The 25,224-nt window shown below is 43.5% G+C and overlaps 1 protein-coding gene across 1 annotated transcript in view; it reads right to left on the minus strand.

Moving 5' to 3' along the window:
- Window positions 1–21,316, minus strand: part of LOC146344276 (uncharacterized) — a 177,936-nt gene extending 156,620 nt beyond the window's left edge. Inside the window, exon 1 of the mRNA XM_084860345.1 lies at window positions 21,162–21,316. Coding sequence (XP_084716471.1) covers window positions 21,162–21,316 — 155 coding nt within the window. The remainder of the gene's footprint in view (window positions 1–21,161) is intronic.
- Between the last annotated feature and the right edge of the window lie 3,908 nt (window positions 21,317–25,224).

The raw sequence follows: 25,224 nt of genomic DNA on the forward strand, positions 1-25,224 counted from the left end.
TTCCAGATATAATTTTTAGGCACAGGCCTCACTTATCAGAAATCTGAGAAATACTGGTGTGCAGCATAATATGTCAACAAGTGTGGAGCTGAGATATCTATTGTTCAGAATTCAACTAAATTCTGTAAATTAAATGTGTAAATGTGCCGTGTAAATTTTGACTAAGATATCGTTGAACCATAACTCCCATCATCCCTGACCATTGGCCATACTGACTGGGGCTGATGGGAGCTGGAATCCAACAGTGTCTGGAAGGCATTGATCTACTACTATGTCATATCTGAGGTTTGGAATTCAGTATGACAAACCACAGTTCCCTTTTGTAAAGAGATTACAGCAGGAGCCAAATCCACAATGTCTCTTGTTAGGAACAGGTTAATTAGCTTGGTTGTTTTTTTAAGAGTAAACTGTCATAAGGAAATACACAATAACATAAAAAGCGCCTGCTAGAAAAGGAGGTGTCTTGTCCCATTCTTTTGAGATTCAAAGATGTATCTCAAAAAACCATATTTTTAGGTGAGATGAAAGATAAAATCGGGAACAGAATACTCTTCATAAATTATTTCCCTGTGTTATTCACTCAGCTGGTGCAAGATAGAAAGGTCCCTTTACAGAGAAGTGACTCTTATCAGTTCTAATATTTATAACTGCCTACTGATGACATACAGTGTCCCATAATGACAGTGCTAAAATTGGCTTTTACTTCGTTAAAGCATCATTGTATTGAACCATGTAACCAGAAAATCACAATGCACTGATCTTTCTCTCCACTAATCCTTCTACGAGAGCTTAATGACTTGTCTGTTCATCTTGAAGATAATAAACTTCACAATGGAAGCAATAGCTGTCTTGGTGACTTTGCATAAATCATTATTTGCAAAAAAGAAAGGAGGATGGGGGTGGGGAGAGAAAATGCCTACACCCAGAAAGCAAAACAAAGTGATTGCTCATTTTTAAAGGTGTATTGGTGGTAGTTTTTTAAAAAAATATATCAGCTAATGAATTCACAAATACAAATAATATTCCTTATCAGCTTAATCAGTTAGGTCATGAATGATCCACCCAAATTTAAAAACTTTAATTTCTCAGTGATTTCAAGAGAGATTGGAGCTTCATGGATGAGTGAAGAAGAGGTGGGTCGTCTCATTTGCCCTAATGACTCTTGGATGCGTTGATGGCTGAAAACTATCCTGGAAGGCACATACTTCGGTATGTATAGGATAGACTCACTAGCTTTGTTATTTTGCTTGGGGATGCGTATAAAGGCTCTCAGTGTTCCTGGGTGTTCTGTTTGCTGTAATCTTGTTTGTAATTTCCTGTACAACCTACCACCTCTCCCTTTCCCTTCCCCAATTGTCCCTTTTCCTTCAAGAAACTTTTCCCCAACTTCATGTTGGTGTGGTGTGTTCTGCATAACTTCAGTGCTGTTTTCAGTGCCTATTGGCTTGGGTGGAAGGCTACTGGGTTATTGTAGGGATTTGTAGCCAGGTTTGGCTTGTCCTAGAGCCTCGTGTGGCACAGAGTGGTAGGTGGCAGTATTGCAACTGAAACTCTCCCCATGACCTGAGTTCGATCCCAGCAGAAGCCGAGTCTCGGGTAGCCGGCTCAGGTCGACTCAGCCCTCCATCCTCCCAAGGTCGGTAAAATGAGTACCCAGCTTGCTGGGGGAAAGGTAGTCACGACTGGGGAAGGCAATGGCAAACTACCCTGCTACAGTCTGCCAAGAAAACGCCAGCGTAAGCGGCGTCCCTCTAGGGGTCAGTAATGTCCCGGTGCTTGCACCGAAGGAAACTTTCCTTTCCTTGTCCTACCTTGCAGGGTTGTTGGGGCTAGCCTCAGCAATCCTTCACAGCTACACTGATGGAGGAAGCTGCAGCAGTCCAAATTATAAGAACGTAAGAAGAGCCCTGCTGGATCAGACAAGGGTCCATCTAGTCCAGCATTCTGTTTACACAGTGGCCAACCAGCCACAAGCAGGACACAAACACAACAGCGCCCTCCCACCCATGTTCCCCAGCAACTGGTGTACATAGGCTCACAACCTCTGGTCCTGGAGGTAGCACATAGCCATCAAGACTAGTAGCCATCAAGACTTGATAGCCTTTACCTCCAGGAATTCATCTAATTTGTTTTTCCTACACATCTATTAAAGAAGCAAGAGCCTGCTTCACTTTGCCAAAGCATCTGTTGCAATTCAAATGGGTGTGTGAAAGGGATCCCATTCCCATTTTGCAGGGCATGAATGTGTGAATGAAATGAGTGGAGCCAAAGTTGTTTGCTCCTTGAACCCCTGCCCAACTTCAGTACAGTCCCTGTTAAAAATTAGTTGCTCATCACCACCAACTAGGGCTGTAGCCTAGGAATGCCAATGATTTCGGGGGTGGGGGCCTAATCTCCCGAGCTTAGTCGGAGGGACGTGGAACAGTGATGGAGCACCTGCTCTGCATGGAGAAGATTCCCAGGTCCAATCTCCAGCATCTACACACAGGGCTGGAAAAATCCTGCCTGAAACCTTGGAGAGTCACTGCCAGTCAGTGTTGACAATACTGGGTGCTGGCTGGGGAATGCTGGGAGTTGTAGGACTTTCTTCTGTCTAAACATGCATAGGATTGCGCCCTTGGTGGCAATAAATGTAAGGCTGTGATTAGATACACACACGCATGGAATTCACTTCCTTTGACCATCCAAGTGAATGCATTCAAGGTTGGGATGTAAGTATCAAAACATATGGATTGGAAGGAGACCTTTAATAATTCTGAAATAGAAACCCAAGGTGCTTGTTAAACTTTATTGCTATACGGTATTAAACTGCGATGGGACGTTTCAACAGAAAAGCACTAAGTATGGTGGGTTATAGGACTGTGATTTATAGGGAGTCTATAGCAGTAACATAAAATGAGGGCTTAGGAGATTCCTAAACCACTACCTCTCCCACTGCCCAAACCCCCTATAGTTAAGTGGTGTAAAAATTCAGCAAGAGAAGAATCACTACTCGTTTTCAACAATAAGAGCCTTAAAGAAACAGTGGTGGGGTATACATGGCCTGTTGAAATACCATCGTTCTAGATCAGTAATTCTCAATAACTGTCATGTTGAGGACCATGATTATGGGCTGTTCTGTACTCCTGCTGGGAAATTCCTTACAGTAAGGGGAAATGGGCTGAGAAATAAGATCAGAATCCAGCAAAAGCAGGCAGAAAAGACAGCAGACTGGGTAAATGAGGGAAGATGAGGAGGTACTTACAGGACCAAGAAGAGGAGCAGGAACAAGGAACAGTAAGAATGAAGAGCAGGAATCTAAACTGTACACCTATCAGTGGCTTGTTGCATAGACAAGACTTCACAGGAATGGGAAGTTGATACAGGGAAAAGGAGGAGGAACCAATCATGTTGGGAAGTGGACAGAGGAAGAGATAAATTGTATTAGGCCTCAGAGAGTCCCTGAGCATGGTGGAAATGCAGTGGCTCCATGGGATATGTTTCTGCTAAGTTCTTGGAAGGTTCATAGGCTGAGGGCTTCTCCACACCAGGCTTTTTATCCTGGAACTTACTAGGGCTTTTGCTTCCAGATTCTTTGCAAGATTAAGATCGGTTCTTTACATAGCATTTTTTTCTTTAAATGCATAATGCTACATGCCATTTACACTGGTGGGTGGAGCCTGGTGGGATGTTACCAGATGTCATCAGCGTTGTACGCCCCCTGCCCACCCTCTCAGGGTAGCTCCCCCCGACATGACCTTTTCCATTTCAACTTCCTTGCCTCCCCTTTTCACTTCTGCTGCCTCTGATCCCTACCTTGGCCACTTTTACATAGATTCCACAGTACTTTCGCAACTTCAGAAGCCTGCTCTCTGCCGCCCCCAACAAGCAATTACTCCTTTCTCATTTGTGTGTGTACATGGGGACTGAGTGGAAAAGCGTTAAAACTTTTCTGGGCAGCAACCGCAAAGTGGTGCGATCCCCTGATCCCACTGTAAAGTGCTGAAAGAAGGAGGAGGGAGCGGAAAGGGCTTGCATATATAGAATCTGGAAATGCTGCTTCAACCTCCAGGGCATCTCCTGCACTAAATGACTTTTATTCCATTTTTTAATACGTCAGAGATAATAAGGTATCAAATTACCCTGCTTGTGCTCCACTTGAGTTCTCTCCATGAAAAAGGAAAAGCCGAAAGAGGAGCGAGATCAATGAAACATGTGGAAGACTCAGATAAGAGGGAGAAGGAGGGAGAAAGGGGAGGGGGGAAAGGAAGCACATGTAAAGGGAGTCAGTTGTGATCCTGCATTTAAAATGGAAGCAGAAAGCCCGATTTTAAATGCGGGATTTTAGCCTGGTGTAGAGATGCTCTTAGTTGCCTTTTTCTGTACTTTTTCCAACTCTACAGTATCCTTTTTTGGGTGCAGTGACCAGAACTGTACCCAATATTCCAAGTGTGGTTGCACAGTACTTTTGTATAAGAGCAGTATGATATTGACAGTTTTATCTTCCCTTCCTTTCCTAATAATGCCTAACATGGAATTTGTCTTTATCATAGCAGTCACACACTGGGTCGACTCGACATTTTCATCTAGCTGTCCACCACAACCCCAAGATCTCCTTCTTGGCCAGTCACCACTAGCTCAGATCCCATCAGCATATACGTGAAACTGGGATCCCCCCCCCCCCATGTGCATCACTTTACACTTGCTTACATTGAACCACATTTAAGTTCTGATGCCCATTCTCCCAATTTGGAGAGATCTTCTGGAGCTCTTCACAATCCCTTTTTGTTTAACCGCCCTAAATAATTTTGTATCATCAGCAAACTTGGCCATCTTACTGCTCACTCCTAAATTCAGATCATTTATGAACAAGTTAAAAAGCATTGGTCCCAGTACAGTTCCTTGTGGGACCCCACTGTTAACATCCCTCCATTGGGAGAATTTACCATTTATTCCTACTCTCCGCTTTCTGTTCTTTAACCAGTTACTGATCCATAGGAGGACATCTCCTCTTATTCCATGACTGTTAAGTTTGCTCAGGAGTCTTTGGTGAGGGAGTTTGTCAAAAGCCTTTTGGACGTCCATATAAACAATGTCTACCAGATCACCCCTGTCCACATTTTTATTGACAGTCTCAAAGAACTTTAAAAGGTTAGTGAGGCAGGATTTACCTTTGCGGAAGCCATGTTGATTCTTCTTCAGCAGAGCATGTAGGGATGTACGAAACACCTACCTGGCTCCACGCCGGGCAGTCCGCGGTAGAGGGGAGGCACTCCGTCCCTCCCCCGGAATCCTCGATGGGGGGGGGTGATCCAGTCCTCCCCCCCGGAATCCTGCCCAGCTGGCTCCACTCCGCGGCCAAGCTGCAGAGCCACCGGCCGGCTCCAATCGCCCGCAGCCGGACATCCGGCCGCTGGGCAGCCCTGCAGGGACGCAAATGGCAGCTGGCGTAGCCACTGGCATTTTCATCCCTGTATTGAGCCGTGATGGGCTACATAAATATTTACGTTAGGGATATATGAAAGTCCCCTTACCTGGCTCTGACGGGTTCCACGGGGGGGGGGAGGCACTCCGTCCCTCCCCCCGGAATCCTGGCCGGCCGGCTCTGCTCTGTGGGGATTCCACGGAGCCACTGGCCGGCTCCGCCAGCAGCCAGACATCTGGCCGCTGGCTAGCAGGGACGCAAATGGCGGCGGCCGCAGCCGCCACCGTTTGCGTCCCTGTAGTCAGCCGTGATAGGCTACGTAAAGACGTACGTAGCCTATCACATCTTGTTAAAAAAAAAACCCGACAAGACTGCAAATGGTGGCGGCGGCAGCCGGTCGGAAGACCAGCCGCCGAAGCCGCCGCCGCCCGGAAGATCCGCCCCAGGTAAGTCTCGTCCTGAGGGGGATCCGCAGGGGGGCGGGGGGGCAGGCCGTTCCACCACAGATTCCGCCACAGGTTCCGCCACAGCCTCACCGAGATCCGTGGCAGAATTCTCTGCCATCCCTAATTTACGTAGCCTATCACGGCAGGGGGAAAAACCCCAGCGTACGCAAATGGCGGTAGCTGCTGCCATTTGCGTACGCTGGGTTTTTTTCCCCCTGCCATGATAGGCTATGTAAATACTTACGTAGCCTATCACGGCTATGAAGACGAAGCGAATGGCGGCCGCAGGATGGCCGCCATTCGCAAAGCAGCGTGGACAGGAGCAGGTAAGTGCTCCGTTTCGCGCACCTTTCGGGGGTTGGGGGCAGCGGGGACTTCGTCCCGTGCGCCTTTCGTGGGTTGGGGTGGCGGGGGCTTCGTTCCACGATGGATTTCAGGGGGCTGAATGCACTGGCATTCAGCCTCACCGAGATCTGTCGCGGAATTCTCTGACATCCCTAAGAGCGTGTCTTTCTACATGCTTATTCATTTTATCTTTAATAATGCTTTCAATCAATTTACCTGGAACAGATGTTAATCTAACCAGATGTACTCAGTTTGCTACACAGCATATTCAATATGCCTTTAATTCCAGAAACAAACACAATACTACATCTCCACCTTCATAATAGGTATCCTGATAGGAACCGTTTTGAAGAACCTTGTTTTTTGTCATTATGTGTTGCACTACAGATCTAAACACCAAGGGCTAAAAAAGAAAAAAAAAGAGACATATTTTTAAGAGAGAGTGGAACTCATTTGCATATCAGAATAACAAACATGTGGGACCTTTTATGTTTACTTATGGGCTACAATCCAATGCAGAGTGAGCTTAAGTCTATGTCCCAGTTTGTACATTTGACTCACTGGGTCTGGCTGGGAGCTTGCCCTCTTCCCATCCACCACGCAGATAACATCTTGTATGAGCCAAGCACTCCACGTGAACTCCCACACATAGAGGCCTGAGTCCCATGGTTCTCCCCCACCTCACCCTGCCCTGCTCCCCGGCACACACAAATAATGGTAGGGAGATCATGTGAACTGGCCCTCCACACAATTAGGTGTTCACCTGGATTAGGCATCTGGCTCATATGAGATATTATCTGTGTGGCGGAGGGAAGTGAAGAAGGCTCACTTTTTTCACCATCTTAAGGTGGCTCCTGACTGAGTGAATGTAGCAACCTGTGGTCATTTTTCAAGGTTATCTTACATAACATTTAATAAGGAATATTTATATAGTACATTTCAAGTTTCTAACTGCTTCACATACATTATTTCAGGAGTCCTTAAAGTGGTATTGTAAGGCAGACTAGCAGTATAATCCCGATGTTGCTGGTGCAGGACTGAATCAGAGAGAATCGTGGCATGTGTCAAAGACCACCTAGTGAGCTCATAGCAAAGACAATATTTGAAGCAAGGACTTCACATCTCATTCCTTGTTTAAAGCAACCATATATCCAATAAAGAAGTTTTTCTCTTGAATATTCCTTCAAGCCTCCCCACTACTTCTACCTGAAATATTCATAGGAGCCTTGGATGACTATTCATTTTTCCAGTTCTCACATTACTTTTTGACTAAGGTCACTAAGAAGTGCTTTTATCACATCAATTAAGTGTGTCAAATATTTCAGTGCAATACATCCATCTCATGTGATGAAAATGGGTACTTACTGAACTTCCTTGCTCCAAAACAAATTAAGCAAAAATACAGAAAAGGGTGCCTTCTGATTTTATGGACTGTCCCTTGCCACTAAACGAGCACAATCAATCCCAACATATCTGGTGAAGAAGTCAAAAGTAGGCCCCATATTGCAGGCGGCTGCTGAAGATGAGTCCAGTTCTAGACCAGGAGTGGAGACTGTGGGCCTCCATATGTTGTTGGACTACAACTGCCATCAGTCCCAGCCAGCATGCCTAATGGTCAAGGATGACAGGAGTTGCGGACCAACAATATTTGGAGGGCCACATGTCCCTCATCCCTGCTCTAGATGTTCTGTTCTTAAAATGGAAGCAAGACACACATGCTTCATGCAGTAAACTCAAGAGCTGAGTGCTGATTCCCAGGAAGTTCCAATAGGCTCTTTAGTCACTTTGTTACTGGGAATACTGCAGGATTACAACTTTTCCCTCCACTACTTGTCTATCTATCTCTCCTAGTCCTCAGCTGCAGCAATACCAAAGGATACCTATTTTTAGGAGAAGGACAGAAGTTCAGTGGTAGAGCACATGCTTTCCATGAAGAAGGTCCAAGTTCCCAACTAGGGCTGAGAAAAACTCCTGTCTTAAACCATGGGAAGTTGGCTGCCAGTCAGTGTGAACCTGAAATAGATAAGGCAGCTTCCTACCTCCTATGCCTTTCCATTCAAAACAAAAAGAAAGTCACCTTTCACTGTGTTCTGTAGCCCTCCTTCTTAACAAAGAAGGTTGTTGGTACTTTAGGCCACTTGTGGCACTCTACATATTGTGGTCTACAACTCCCATGGTACCTCACCGCTGCCTATGCTGGCTAGGGCTGATGGGAGATGTAGGCCAAAATATCTGGAGGGCTGCAAGTTGCCCAACCCTGTGTTAGGCTGTTTCACATGGAATGCAGTGTAAACATAAGTCTGCCAGTGTGTCAGCTAATCTTTGCTCCCTAAAGAATGTCCCTGCATGCTTCACGTGAGTGTAAACGTTTATTTGTCACATTCATTTTTACATTCACTTTTCTGCAATGCAAGTATGAAACCCAGTTTGAACTGTACTTGTGTTTTCCACGGCGTATCCCCTTCAATAATACACCTCTCCCTTTGCCAGAATCCAATATAACAATGTTTTCTAAAATGTACTCCGCTTTTTGTAGCTTTTGACCACAGACTGAAGCCGGAGTGTTAAGGTGTTGCATATGCGTCGATCTGGTTTTCTTCAATCATTTGTGTTACAAATGCAATACAAGATGCTGGATAAATATTTCTTAAAGAAATATCTTGCCCTTTCAAAAAGCATGTCGTTTTCCCTTCAGCAATATTCCATTTCAGCGTTACTTCACAAGGTCTCAGCTGGGAGCTATTTAACACTCTCAAGTTAGCGTTTACAAGTGAAACTAAGTTTAAATTGGCTGTTTCAGGACAAATGACTGCTCTGTCGAGGCACAATGGAAAAAGGTATCTCAACCTCATGACTGCTAGTACATAAGGCACAGTTGGCAGATTTTAGTAAAGTCTGCCATCACTACCCTTCCACCATCCTTTGCTATCAGTAAATCAAACAACATAATAGAATCGTACAACTGTACAGCTGGAAGCAGTCTGCACCAAAGAAGGATTTTATTACCAAACACTGCTAAGAGATTAGGCAGCACAAGAGAAGAATAAAGTCCATGGTCATCAGGATTATGTCGGCTACAATCCACCACCCGTTTCCCCCAGAACTGTGAAACGTACGATATCCATGATTTTCTGCTTTTGATGCAAAACCTGCCCGTTAGATGTTGCAGATAAGTGTTCCAAACAGATAGCAGGTATATATGAGAATATCAACAGCAGATCCACAGGGACTGGGGTGAGTGTGTGTGTAGTAAAGCAGGAACTGTACGCACTTCCAGGGTAAGAGAATTTGTTTGATCATGAGTGTGCTCAGTTGTGCAAAGGTAAATTTTGAAGTTCAGGTGCTCTTCATGTCAGTACCCACAGCCACACCCCCAAGGACGGTCCAAAAATGCTGGTACCTGCATTGAGCCATATGAACAAACCAGTTTAGCAGTTTTCATCTCCACCAGAAGCAAATGGGTCTTAACTGCCCATTCAAGACCAAGTCACCCCAAAATACTTTGCATTACAGCAAGGAACAATATATTGTTGCTGAGAAAATTCATCCCCCCTGCCCTGCCCCAACTACTATGAGGACCACAGCTAAACTAAGAGAGAACACGGAATTCTAGGGGGTGGCAGATGACATCAGCATCCCTGCTAATCAAAAAGTGCCAGCAGTACGTCCCTGTGAGCCCTGGCGCCACTACACTATTGAGTGTGCTTTACTCAAGAACCAAATCAGCCAATTATATTCCACCTACTGTATGGAGGGAGCCAGATGTTTACCTGAGGACTGTTACATTTACCCGAGGCCTAAAAGACAAGAGGAGCTGAAAGAGAAGAATGGAATTCACTCATAAATGCCACGCTCATGAAGGATGTGAAATCCTTTTGGCAGTCAGTTGCTGGGGCCTTGTGGAATTATCATGAATCCCCTGATTGTTGTATTTCCACACAGGTTTGGGAAAGCCAGTTTTCAAAAATTTTTCAAGGTGATGCCAATTTTTCTTTACATAACGACTTTACATAGCAACCAGTAACTTCTGTTGAAATAATTGATTCAAGGGGCAATCCTCTACATGTTTAGACAGAGGAAAGTCCTACAACTCCCAGCATTCTGGGAGCTGTAGGACGTTTTCCTGTCAAAACATGCATAGGATTGCACCCTTAACTGCCCAGGCCCTGATTGTGTAGGCACAAGCCTCATTTGTTAAAATCTAACCCAGAATGTTGGCGCCCTTACTTTTAGTCCATTTTATTCTTAATTAATAGAACTGGGTATTTTCTTGATATTTGGAGCAAACGTATTATAATACCCTTTAAAAAAAAGGAGACAGGTTAAATCTGGCTAATTATCAACTTCTTAGCCTCCTTTCAGTTATTGGGAATTATATGCCAGGTTTCTCAAAGATACAACAATATCATAGGTGAGGAACAGACTGAATTCAGAGCTGGTCACTCTTATTCTTGACCATTGCTGTGTGTAGGCTCATCTGGCAAAGAAATATACCTCAATTCCTGTCTCTTCTCCATCTTCTTTGATCTTAGGTCAGGTTTTAACTTGGTCCCAAGGAAATTACTATTCCTATGTCCAAATTAAAGAAAACCTCTAGAAACAAATGCATATTATTTCTCCTTAAATGCTTCTATTGCCCAATGTCTAGCCAAGTTAGATGTGGGCAACAGGGTCAGGTTTCAAACTCAATTTTTGTCACCGCAGGTATCAGAGCTATATTTTGTCCCTTTTTAATTTATATCTTAATGGCAAGGCTTCTAACTTCTAGGTTGTTGAATCCCACACCACTAAACTGTTATCTACAAGAATTCCCCTGTTGCTGCATACTGATGATGCTGTGCCGCTTTCGTTGTCCAGAATAGGACTAAACTACTTATTGTCTGCTTTGGGGGCCTATTGTACAAAAACCAGGTTGATTATAATTTATAATAAGTCCAAGGTCCTAGTGTTTATTAAAGACTACAAAAGGTACAAGCGGGTCTGAAATAGTAATAAAATAGAACATGTTTCTCATATAAAATACTTCAAAATTAAGAGAGCAATCCTATGGCCCCTGAACAAGCATCTCAGGGACCATAAGATGGTTCAGATTCCCCCTTCCAAGTCCGGAGAGCACTCCAACCTTAAAAGGGGGGGGGGGGTCAGAGATATGTGAGACAGCCAGCATGGAAAGAACCGCACCAGCTGCCCACTGAAGTCAGAAAAGCGACCTCAGAGGAGGAGGAAAGGGGTCGTTCTAGTGGTCAGAGAAGGGAGGAGACTGGAGAGGCCAGGATATGAATTATCCTGAGCCTCTTCCAGCCTCTTTCCCTCTCCCTCCAAAGGGCCTGTCTAGTGAAACTGTGGAACGGGAGGACAGGGAGACAAAGATCACCTCTGCTATTCCTCCTGCCCTGAACTGGATGACCCTCCAAGTTCAGGGGCTTCTGATCATCAGTTGCAAAATACAGTTTCCTGGTCCAAACAACGAAAGCAGGCAATTGATTCTGCTAATCGCAGTCAACAGGCCATCTCAAGGTTTGTTTGCTTTTTTCACAAGATGTCTTCCACCTTCTACAAATAAAGCCAAATCTCTGAGTCAGCTTACTTTGGCATTCCCATATGGATTTCTGGCTTCAACTCTCAACTGAAAAGGGTCCAATCTAGTTCCCTTAGGAAGATTTTGGGTTTGACACCCTTTGTGCAGCTATGTACCGGGAAGTGGGTATACAATCAGTTTCATGTAAAGCTAAATGCCTTGAAATGGAGGTTGTGTCTCCACTTTTCCACTGCTCCCTCTAGTCACATTAACTTATTGCTCTCTGATTCCTTTGCCAGTCAGTGGATGTGGGTTATGAAAAAGAAGATTCTTAAGCTGGGTTTCTCCCTTGAGGTTTTGGGTAATGGTGGTCTTAAAAAAGCCTCAGCTCTCTTAGGCAAGCATTAATAGACCTAGATTTACAACATCTGAGAACTGCAGCTGATAAGTCTTGTTCTCCAGTATCTGTAAGGAATCTTTCAAATTATGGAATTACCAGAGCCCCATACTTGCACACATCAACTGTTTTCAAATATAGGAAAGCATTTATGCTCACTTGCTTTAATGTAATGCCCTCTGCTTTCCTAACTGGCCAAATCAACACAATTCCTCAACAAATGACTTTGTCCTTGAGGAATTAGAAAAATAAAGTCTGTTGGCCATGTTCATTTATACTGCAGTTTTTATGGGGAGCCCAAAAACAAGTTGAGTCTCTCTTTACTAAGAATTCTACCTGGAAGATCCATTGAAACTCTGGTAACTTTCTTTTAAAGGGATGATTCTGTTTAAGGGAAATTATTCATATCTGTATTACTGAGAGGGTAGCTAAATTCTTTTTATCCTCAATACAAATTAGGAAGAATTCTCTTTTGGCTCCTCTGATTTTGTGTTCTTACTATGCATTAATTTCTTGTACTAGCTTTTTATCAGCTTTGTTGTATTAACCTCTATTTGTCTTTGAATAAATCACTCACTCGCTCACTCACTCATTCACTCACAATTAAGACAATTGCTCAGGTGGTGTACAACCATGATTCAAATCTGCATTATACTGCTTAGATAGATTGTCTGTTCTTATGGATGCAGGGTGAAGCCAACAGTGATGCACAATATGCATGTGATGCACAACAATGATTCAGATCTGCATTGCACAATGGATCATGTCCTTCAGAATGATTAAAAAGCTTAAATGCTGCAGGGTGTACTAAAACGGAATACCAGATATCCCCACATGGAGCCTTTTTGGAAGAAACGCTTTTGGAATAATGGACAGCACTAAGAAAGCTTATCTTGATTTAATGCTGTTCTTATTTCAAAAAGGATATTACATAGGTGCAAAAAGGTACAGAAAAGAGAAATTAAATTGATCAATGCACCTTTCCTTCAAGAAAACTGTAAAGCACTTAGGGCTTTGTAGTTCATGAAAAATATGGAATTTTGCACTATATATACTAGAAATGATTAACGGTAGGAAGAAAAGATCTCCCACCCTCCTTAACGTTACTCAGTGTAGTTGATTGGTAGAAGGTTCCAAACACAGAAACGGAAGTACTATTTCATACAACAGGTAATTAACTTGTCGAAATCACTAGCACCACCTGGAGGCACATTGAAAAGAAGTGTTCACCATGCAAAAATGGCGTATATTTGCATTAACTTTTGTCAAACATGCCCGGGCAGGTGATGAGGCACATAGTATCATATAACTTCTGTTAAGGAGGACTTGCATCCCTTGTACCTAACTGCAACAGGGGAAACTGATCGTGCCATTCAGGACCTATTGAAGTTAAAGTAGACCCATTCCCAGTATAAATTCACAGCCTCACAGAATCATGTAAAAACCTCACAGAGCGGGGATCTCTGGAGAGAAGCAGTATTACTGTAGCCTCAGGCTTTCTAATTCCCGGATGTGTTGCTAGATAACCAATGCCACAAGCATTGTGGGGAGAAACTGATGCAGATCCATGTGTGATGTATTTCTCCTATGTTAAGAAAGCTCTCCATTACTTCTACAAGGAAACAATAAAAATTGGGCTCTCCGAAGAAAGCTGTTCTAACCAAGTGCTTTATCCAGCAGCAATTGTGACTTGCCAGCAGCTATTTTCAAAAGAGCCATGATGAAAAGAAGAAAACACAACCTGCCCCAGCATGCAAAAACAGGTGCTTTGAAGCTCAAACAAAATGATCCAGTTTAAGAGAGATGCCATCATACAATTGCTTAGGATGTTTCATGGATTTAATGACATTGCAGAATGGAGGTAACAAACACCCCCCCACACACATTTTAATTAGGCCTATGACCCAGCTAGCGAAACACAGCTTACCAGTGGCTTATCGGAGATATGGCCTTGAGCGCCATTTTCTTAGTGCTCAAATAAGATCAAATAAACAAATAAATGTGGTCATACTGTTTATTTATTTATTTGGGATATTTATAAAATGCCCTTCACCAAATCACCATCATTATCACTTTTAAGTTGCATACTATTTATTTATTTATTTGGGATATTTATAAAATGCCCTTCACCAAATCACCATCATTATCACTTTTAAGTTGCATACTATTTATTTATTTATTTGGGATATTTATAAAATGCCCTTCACCAAATCACCATCATTATCACTTTTAAGTTGCATGCCACTTTTCCACACAGTGTTCCCAAAGCACCTCACAACACAAGAACAGCGTATCAATACATCAGTTGCAATAATACATCAACACCATAACAAGACAAACCATTCAGGGCAGTAAAAAATAACTACAAAACAAAAAGAAGAAAATACAATTATAAAACAAGAAAACACGGTTCAAAAAACAACAACCATAAAACAGACTGACCACTTAACATGCCTGGAAAGACAAAAAAAGGTTTGACCAGGTGCCAAAATGATAGCAAGGTTGGCTCCATTTGCACCACCATGGGGAGGCTGTTCTACAGATGGGGTGCCATAGCAGAGAAGGTTCTTTCTATAGTTGTCACATGCCCCTGGAAACACAGTGGGATACCTTGATAAGAGCATCCACTGCAGATCTCAAGACACAGGACGGCTTGTACAAGGAGAGGTGTTCCTTCAGGTATTTGGGCAAGAATCCCTTAGAAGAAATGGAGTAGCACTCACAGTCAATAAAAGGGTGGGAAAAGCAGTACTCCCCTTCATGGATCACTGCCTTGTTGTGGCGAAGGGGCTTGCATAACTCAGTGAAGCCATAAGCTATGCCGTGCAGGGCCACCCAAGACGGACAGGTCATGGCAGAGAGTTCTGACAAAATGTGGTCCACTGGAGAAGGAAATGGCAACCCACTCCAGTATTCTTGCCAAGAAAACCCCATGGAACGTATCACAAGGCTAAAAGATATGACGCCAGAAGATGAGCCCCTCAGGTCGGAAGGTGTCCAATATGCTACTGGGGAAGAGCAGAGGGTATTTCCAAGTAGCGCCAGAAAGAGTGAAGCGGCTGGGCCAAACCCGAAAGGACACTCAGCTGTGGATGTGTCTGGTGGTGAAAAGAAAATCCGATGCTGTAAAGAACAATATTGTTTAGGAACCTGGAATGTCAGATCAATGAATCAAGGTAAGCTGGAGGTGGTCAAACATGAGATGGCAAGATTGAACATCGACATCTTGGGAATCAGCGAACTAAAATGGACAGGCATGGGTGAATTTAATTCAGGTGACCATCAGATCTACTATTGTGGGCAAGAATCCCTTAGAAGAAATGGAGTAGCACTCATAGTCAACAAAAGGGTGGGAAAAGCAGTGCTGGGGTACAATCTTAAAAATGATAGAATGATCTCAGTTCGAATCCAAGGCAAACCATTCAACATCACAGTAATTCAAGTCTATGCCCCAACCACTGAGGCCGAAGAAGCTGAGGTTGATCGGTTCTATGAAGACCTACAACACCTTCTAGAACTAACACCAAAAAAAGATGTCCTCTTCATCATAGGGGATTGGAATGCTAAAGTAGGAAGTCAAGAAATCACCGGGATAACAGGCAGGCATGGCCTTGGTGTACAAAATGAAGCAGGACAAAAGCTAATAGAGTTTTGCCAAGAGAACATGCTGATCATAGCAAACACTCTTTTCCAACAGCACAAGAGGCGACTCTACACATGGACGTCACCAGATGGTCAATATCGAAATCAGATTGATTATGTCCTTTGCAGCCAAAGATGGAGAAGCTCCATACAGTCAGTAAAAACAAGACCTGGAGCTGACTGTGGCTCAGATCATGAGCTGCTTCTTGCAAAATTTCGGCTTAAATTGAAGAACGTCGGGAAAACCACTAAACCGTTCAGGTATGACCTAAATCATATCCCTGATGAATATACAGTGGAGATGAGGAATAGATTTCAGGGATTAGACCTAATAGACAGAGTGCCTGAGGAACTATGGACGGAGGTCCGTAACATTGTTCAGGAGGCAGCAACGAAATCCATCCCAAAGAAAAAGAAATGCAAGAAAGCAAAGTGGCTGTCTGATGAGGCTTTACAAGTAGCTCACGAAAGAAGGGAAGCGAAAAGCAAGGGAGAAACGGGAAGATATATCCAACTGAATGCAGAGTTCCAGAGAATAGCAAGGAGAGACAAGAAGGCCTTCTTAAATGAACAATGCAAAGAAATCGAGGAAAACAACAGAATGGGAAAGACTAGAGATCTCTTCTAGAAAACTGGAGATCTCAAGGGAACGTTTTGTGCAAAGACGGGCATGATAAAGGACAAAGAAGGCAGGGACCTAACAGAAGCAGATGAGATTAAGAAGAGGTGGCAAGAATACACAGAAGAACTATACAGGAAAGATCTGAATGTCCCTGATAGCCATGATAGTGCGGTCACTGAACTTGAGCCGGACATCCTAGAGAGTGAAGTCAAGTGGGCCTTAGGAAGCATTAGTAACAACAAAGCTAGCGGAGATGACAGTATTCCAGCCGAGCTATTTAAAATCCTAAAAGATGATGCTGTTAAAGTGCTGCATTCAATATGCCAACAAATCTGGAACACTCAACAGTGGCCACAAGACTGGAAAAGGTCAGTTTACATTCCAATTCCAAAGAAGGGCAATGCCAAAGAGTGTTCAAACTACCGCACCATTGCGCTCATTTCACATGCCAGCAAGGTGATGCTCAAAATCCTACAAGCTAGGCTTCAGCAGTATACGAACCGAGAACTACCGGAAGTACAAGCTGCGTTTAGAAGAGGCAGAGGAACTAGAGATCAAATCGCCAACATTCGCTGCATCATGGAGAAAGCAAGAGAATTCCAGAAAAACGTCTATTTCTGCTTCATTGACTACGCTAAAGCCTTTGATTGTGTGGATCACAACAAACTCTGGCAAATTCTTAAAGTGATGGGAGTACCAGAACACCTTACCTGTCTCCTGAGAAACCTGTACGAGGGTCAAGAAGCAACAGTAAGAACCAGACATGGAACAACCGATTGGTTCCAAATTGGGAAAGGAGTACGACAAGGCTGCATATTGTCACCCTGCTTATTTAACTTATATGCAGAGTACATCATGAGAAATGCCGGGTTGGATGAATCAGAGGTCAGAATTAAGATTGCTGGGAGAATTATCAACAACCTCCGATATGCAGACGATACCACCCTAATGGCAGAAAGCGAAGAGGATCTAAAGAGCCTCTTGTTGAGGGTGAAAGAGGAGAATGCAAGAGCTGGTTTGAAACTCAACATTAAAAAAACTAAGATCATGGCATCTGGCCCCATCACGTCCTGGCATATAGAAGGGGAAGAAATGGAAGCTGTGACAGATTTTACTTTCTTGGGCTCCAAGATCACCGCAGACGGTGACTGTAGCCATGAAATTAAAAGACGCTTGCTCCTTGGGAGGAAAGCTATGGCCAACCTAGACAGCATAGTAAGAAGCAGAGACATCACCTTGCCGACAAAGGTCCGTCTAATCAAAGCTATGGTTTTCCCAGTAGTAATGTATGGCTGTGAGAGCTGGACTATAAGGAAGGCTGAGCACCGAAGAATTGATGCTTTCGAACTGTGGTGCTGGAGAAGACTCTTACGAGTCCCCTGGACTGCAAGGAGGTCAAATCAGTCCATCCTAAAGGAAATCAACCCTGAGTGCTCATTGGAAGGACAGATAATGAAGGTGAAGCTCCAATATTTTGGCCACCTAATGCGAAGAGAAAACTCCCTGGAAAAGACCCTGATGCTGGGAAAGACTGAAGGCAAAAGGAGAAGGGGACGGCAGAGGATGAGATGGCTAGATAGCATCACCGATGCAATGAATATGAACTTGAGCACGCTCCGGGAGACAGCAGAGGACAGGAAGGCCTGGTGTGCTATGGTCCATGGGGTCACAAAGAGTCGGACACGACTTAATGGCTGAACAACAAAGCACTAACACTTTGAATTGGACCCAGAAGCAAATATGAAACCAGTGCAACTCCTGTAGGAGCAACATAATATGATCCCATTTAGCTACATCTGTTAACATTCTAGCAGCTGCATTCTGCAGAGGTTGAATCTTCTGGGTTATCTTCAAGGGCAGCCTCACGTACAACACATTACAGCAGTCCAATCAGGAGATTACCAGAGCATCTGGTGGGAAGGGGAAACTGGTAGGATGGAGGCAGCATCTGGTGGGTTGGGGGGCAGAGGCTGGCTGTGCCTCATCGCTTAAGACAGAGCCTGGTGAACATCAAGATAAAACTAGTAGCAAAAGCTCTCCTGCCTTCTGCCCTCTCACCCTGAGATTTCAGCCCTTCTCTTGAAGACACTGAAAAGGAGGTTAACAGCACAATGCTATACAAGTTTACTCAGAAGGAAATCCCACTGAGTCCAATGGGATTTACTCCCAAGTGAATGTGTATTGCAGCCTAAACTCTGAAATGTCAGATGGAAGCTTGAGAGCTGGCAGTCCTAGTCAGTTCTTAATTAACCAAGGGCGTAATCCTATGCATGTTTAGATGGAGAAAAGGCCTACAACTCCCAGCATGCTCCAGCCAGCCATGCTGGCTGGGGCATGCTGAGAGTTATAGGCCCTTTCTCTGTCTATATGCATAGGATTGCGCCCTAAGGGTACAATCCTATTTTTCTTTAGACAGAGGAAACTCCTACAATTCCTAGCATGCCCCTATTTCTGTGGGCTGGTCAAGGGATGGGGCTGCCCTCTTTTCCCCCCATTCCCTCTTTTTCCCCATTTGTAGTAGGGCTCCTTTCACAATATGTAGCCTTTTCCCATTCACAATAGCACTGTTTCATTCACAATAGCAGAGTAGCCAGCTTTACCTATTCACAATATGTAGTGCACAATAAAGTATACACAGAAGGGAAGGAGAGAGGGCAGCCAGTAGCAGGAGCCTGTAGTATCGGTATATTGCAGTAGTGTTACTGCAATATAGTGAAAACAAAAGAATACACAGAGCGGGCGACCAGTACAGCAAGGGAGCATAGACAGGGCAGGAAACAAGCCTCTCTCATTCGCTGAGCAGCATCTCTGCGGTTGACAACATTCACTTCAACTGGTGGGACTCTGCCACCCAAACCACCCAAAGTAAGGTGGTTTAAAGTGCTCTGTTTGACTTGTGAAAGTGGGTTTTTAGGTGGTGTAAAAGCTCAAAAAGTTTCTGCATGTGTTTCCATGTAGATTGGGCCAGAGACAGAGAGAGAAGGAGGAGGAGAGAGTAGGAAAAAGAGAGAGGAACCAGAGGAGGGAGAGAATGATAAACACATATGGCATAAAATTAAAAATCGGCTAGTGTTTCAGGCTAATGATAGGTCCCAGGTCTGAAAAAGTTGAAGACTATTGTCAAGCAAAAGACCCATGTGATTATTCTAAATCACCAAGGTAAAGGTAATTTACAGTGAGCATGAATTAGTTCTGCACTCAGTAAGATGAGCTTAAAACATAAGATTAATGCCTGTATATATTTGTTAAATTGGCTTTTTGCATTTCCATGTGGATCCCATTATTTGCAAGGGAATAAAATCAGGACATTTTACTTTTCGTTGCAACTCGCACAACCACTCTTATCTCTGAAGCTGGGTTTCCCAGCTGTTAGACTGGAGGAGGCTCTTTTCTTATTACACTCTTCTGGCAGTAAATGATAAGAACGACAACAACACTGTATTTTAAATAGCTGTACCAATGAAAAGCTTCCATTGTTATGCAGGGCACTGCCAGTTGTAAATATTAATCTCAACGAATCTAATAACTTAATGAAATCATCTTCGTCGTGGGCTATTTTGTATGCCACAGCTTGCAGAGTGTCATGAACAAGATGAAGAACAAGTTTATTTTTCACAATTTTCAAGTGTCTTCCAGCTAGGAGTACCAAATGGGCGTAATGAATTGGTTTTTAAACAACCCCCAAATATTACAGTCACTCTGGATGCTACGATAAAACAGGGGCAACCATATCCTCAAAGTAGTCTGCTGAGTGCATCTGCCTTCACTCCAACAGAGATTGTATCGCTGATGCTGAGGCCCTTTGAGGATTGTGCTATCCATTTCTAATAACCTAAAGCTTGGCTGGCTAATTGTTAAATGCAGGTCTGCTGAATCTGTTTCAGCCAGAAGGCTTCATCCTAGTCATGGGGTGGAGACAAAGGCAAAAGGGATAGGGCCAAAATATGGGGGGAAACCCCCAGCAAGTTTTAATTTAAAGCTCCTACTGCCAGTAACGAAGTCTTAGGGGAAGCATTTCAGCCATTTTGAAGGGGGGGGGGACTACACAAAACCCAGGAAACCGCCAAACAATCAGAGGCTGGGGGAAAAGGGTGTGGCTGTCTGAGGTTCAGCCTACCCTCCATTTCAGAGGCCTACTGTCCAATTTTGGGCCTACCCTCCATTTGAATCAGGTGTGGTTAAAAAGAAAGTTTGCCCTTACAAGTCTGATTTGTAAGGAAAATTGTACAAAGTGCTCAAATTGTAAGAGGGATTGTCCACATCTGACCACCATAGTAGAGCACTGGCTTTGCATGCTGAAAGTCCCAGGTTCTAATCCTGGCATCTCTAGTTAAAAGAATCAAGTAGTAGGTGAAAATCTGATAAAACTGAGATAAAACTGAGCAAGATGGCAAATGGTCTGATCTCATTTAAGGCGGCTTCCTATGAAACACTACGGTGAACGTAACCCATCAGGCCTGGATGGATGGAAGCCACCCAGCAGCTCCTCCTTTTCCACAAAAAAATATTGAGAATATTCATAACTTGACTATCATGGGATTAAATTTAGAATATCTTTATTTGGAGCAAGCCTTAGAATTACACCGCACTGCCCCCCATTCCAGCAACGAATAGCCAATTTTCTTTTTCCGCAATGAAGTCACTATGAGTTTAATTTATATATTATAAAATGTATCAGGACCCAGAAAAACTTAAATGAGTGTTTTAAGTAGCTCACAAAAACTGCAGATATTTACATCTTCCAAAATATGTAACAAAACACTTGGAATAGAAATCTGAAACCTTACCTTGCAAGCTGACTGAAAACGATGGGGAAAAGCAGGAAAAGAAGCTCTGCTTTACATTCCACTGGGCTGCAGAAGAGGGAGAAATGGGAAGGAGGGCATGTTCCATCAGGTCTGCCTAGAGCTCTATTTGGCTCCTCTCCTCCCTTAAGTGTCATCTAGCAGTTCCATCTGGTTGCAGCGGAGGGAAGGATGGGAGGGCAGGGCCTGCTCTCCCAGAGCTGTTTCTGTTTTAGCTGGTCCTTCTGAAATCTTTAAAAACTGGTGTCTCAGTTTGTTTTTTTCCTCTTCCTTTCCCAACCTTTTTTCCTTTTATATCATGTGTTTTAACTTGCAAATCTGCAGGCTGTCACTTTCTCATTCTTATTGATCTTATGTAAACTGATCTGGAAGCTCTTTCAACAAAATAGCAGGGTAAAAAATGCTTTAATTAATTGATAAAATACCATTCTAGCTGTCAGACTCTATAACTTGGGCAATACCTCCCCTCATCAACAAAACATGACCATGGGTTAATCAATGCAAATGAGTCACTGTGTTGACCTATCTACGAATAAAAATGATTAAATCTTGCCGCTTTTAAAAATAATCTGGTCAGGAAGTGCAATTTAGGGAAGCTTTCTACCTGGCACTATCAAGAAGGATTTCTCAAGACTTGAAACATTTTTATGAAGCATCTCAAATTTCATGGAACCTGGATGATTCAGGCTTGCAAGATCTCCTGCAATCCTCAAAAGGTATTTTTGTGTTATCGTTATCTTTAGATGGGAAGATATCAAGATAATACTGAAAGCCAGTGTGGTTACTGGACAGAGAGCTGGGCTTGGACTGAGAATCCACACACTAAAATGAAGGGGGGGTGACACTTTGGGAAGTTACCATAGCTCACCCTAAACTACCTCAATAAGGCTGTTGGAAGGATAAGGTGGGATGACCACATGATGCCACACTGGATGAAGGGTGGTATAGAAATATGGGAAATTTATTCCAAAATAATAATAATAATAATAACAATAATAATAATAGACATTAGGAAACTGTTTATTTGTGGCCTCTGCTGAATGTATTTCACAAAGGCAGTTTGAATGAAGCTTTCAAGTATAATTTCAAAGACAAATAATTGAGAGGAAAATCAGTTAAGGGGAGAACAGCGTTGAATATGCCCTGGTATTAAACAGCACAAAGAAACGAATGACGTCGGATATTTTAACTTTACCTTTTATTATCTCATCCCAGTTTGCTTACAGCTCATAAGACCTCCATAGTACATTTTGACTTTGAAATATTTCTCCATTGAAATGTGCCTTTGAATCACTACCTCCACTCATTTATTCCAGCCAAGACGTTATGTAGAGTTCTAAAGTGCTGTTTATATAAAGAGTCTTATATCACCCTCAAACATAGTTATCACCCAACAACATATATATATATATATATATATATATGGAATTGAATGCCACTTGGATAACGTTCCTATCATAGTGCTTATGACAGGGCTTGTACAAGCCGCCTGTGGCTGATATGGAAAGATTAAAGAAAATAGCTATCTAATAATTCCAGGAGTATCAGAAATGTAAATACAAGCCTGACACAACAGTTCCTTTTTAAAATCCTTGCTCATGTCTGCCACACTGCTACTCGTGCTGGCATAAATCTGAGTTTGCAATCAGCATCCTTCAATGTTCACTCAATCAGCTTTAAAGTCAATTTTTCTTTAATTTTTCTTCTGCTTTGTTTTATGCATGCACCATCTTGATTTTAAAAAATCAAGCAGAATATAATGGAGGGGCGGATCAAATGATTTCCACTCTAGGTTCTATGCAAATATATTTTTAAGAAATAGAAACTGTAAAACACACACACTGCCCTATAGGCATAGCTTGCCCTGGAGACCTAGGGTAATATTAACTGATCTGTAACATAGATTCAGAAAGGCTATAATTGTTATGGTGAGCTGGATACCTATTGAAATTACCTATTACCTTGCTGAGGACTCCCTGAAGCAATTTGGTTGAGAAAATGATCAAAACCATGATTTCAAATCTATTTGCATAAACTACCCACCCCCTCTGTATTTCATGATTGCTTTACAAATGCTGCAACCTTGGGCCCACAAACACATGAATGCAATTAAGGGCATGTCTACATTAGAAAACCTACCTCGGTTTTACGGCAGTTTAGCTGTACCCAGAACAAATCTGAGAAATGTAGTTTGGCAGTCTAGTCTGACAACTGCAGTTAGTTTCTATACTTTAGAAACTTGAATGAATAAAGGTATTCCAGTCAGTGAGTGGAGGCATCTTTTAGGGAGCAGGGGCAGTCCCTGTATTTTTTAGACTACATTGCCCCTTACATTTTCAAATGTGGGCTGTGGCATTGTAACATCAGGCTCTGCTCTCAAGTCTATAAATTTATTACAAGCCCCAACACACACTCTCTTTCTACCTGATCGTGCTTTTCAAGCATTCCTGGTTACACAGAGATCCCCTATGTGTACAGCTTGAGGATTCTTTGTCTATGTTCTAAATGGACATAGGCCAGAGTACAACCTGCTGCAGAACCAGCCCTCCCATGAGGTGAGTTGAAACCCCTCCCTCAGGTGGTGGAGCAAGCAGAGCAGTGAGAGAGTAGCCAGCAGGGCTCTCTGGAGCAGCCGCCCACCCTCTGTTTCACTCAGAGAGCAGTCAGGCGGGCTCTCTTGAAAGCTGTTTCAGAGCCCTGCTGGCCACTCCCTCTGTCTGCACAGCTCTCCAGAGTCCGATGTGGCAGCAATAATAAAGGAACGGAGAAGAGGGGTGGGGTGGGGTTATGCAGGAAGGAGGCACAACAGGGGAAGGGGCTGGGGGCGCAACATGGGAAGGCGAAGGGGGTGGGGTTCAAAATTCAGTAAAGGGAAAGGGGTGCTTGATACGGTAAAGTGATGGGGCGCAATGTAGTAAAGCAGGGGCTGGCAACTGGGAGGTCTGGGGGCCATTCCCCCCCCCAGAGCCCCCTGGCTAGTGCTGAAAACGGGGGGGGGGGATTAAAAAATAAAACAAAATGGCATCTGGAGCAGCTATGGAGCTCAAAAAGAGTATCATTTTTCACACTCCATAATAGCTCTGGGCCCTATTTGTTTACAAAACAAAGTTTTAACCATTTGGGGGGCCTCCCAACTTTCGGGGGGGCATATATGGCCCAGAGGCTACATTTTGCCCACTGCTGCAGTAATGGGAAGGCCAGCATGGCGGCAGAGGCATGTGTGCTCTCCCGCCTCAGGTGAGGGGAGAGCTTGCCCCGTGGCTGACCTATTTCCACAATTACCTGCCTCAGTGTATTTATTGAGCACATGAAGAATGTGAGAGGCTGGTGTTATGTGATATAGTTTGGACAGTTCTTTGGTTCTGTACACACTGAGGGTCAAAATACATGTTACATAAATTACACAGTGTGCAGCTCCCTGCCTGTTTTTTGTTTATTCTAAATTAAGCATGGAGAACCTCAATTCAGATCAGGACCACAGTGCATGGGGAGGGGAGGTTTAATCCTTTCTTCCCCAGCTGTGACACCCCCAACCAACCTCCCCCCATGTAGCAGCTACTGAGGTAAAAAAGTGCAGTTTTACCTTCAAAGGCTCTTATTAGAAACAATTAATTGGCACTGGGTATTATTTATTTCCTTTTTTTACAATATTTGTATACCACTTTTCAGCCACAAAGGTTCTCAAAGCAGTTCACAATAATAACATCAGATTTATCATTTGGCAATATTGCTATCTTAGTGATGGATCCCCTAAAGTGTGTGCAGGCGCTGGAGAAGATACTTTTTGAATATTATTATCCATTTGCAATGGCCTGTGGCTATAAGCAATACATATTCATTGTATTGTATTGTATATTGTTATCCAGCTGGGTCTTGAGAGAATTCCTGAGGCAAGAGAAATTAGCCTCTTCTTTAAGCTCTCTGTCTTTGGAATACCAGGTGCTTTCGGTGGTATTAAACAAACCTGGGCTGACGTCCAACTCCCATGGCTCCTGGCTCTGTCCTTCCACAATTGCAGTGGTGGCAACAGGCAGTTCTGGGGGAA

The sequence above is a fragment of the Heloderma suspectum genome, chromosome 5 (assembly GCF_057233095.1).
Source record: "Heloderma suspectum isolate Gila_16-S chromosome 5, 16-S_ref, whole genome shotgun sequence".
In the NCBI taxonomy this organism is placed as follows: Eukaryota; Metazoa; Chordata; class Lepidosauria; order Squamata; family Helodermatidae; genus Heloderma; species Heloderma suspectum.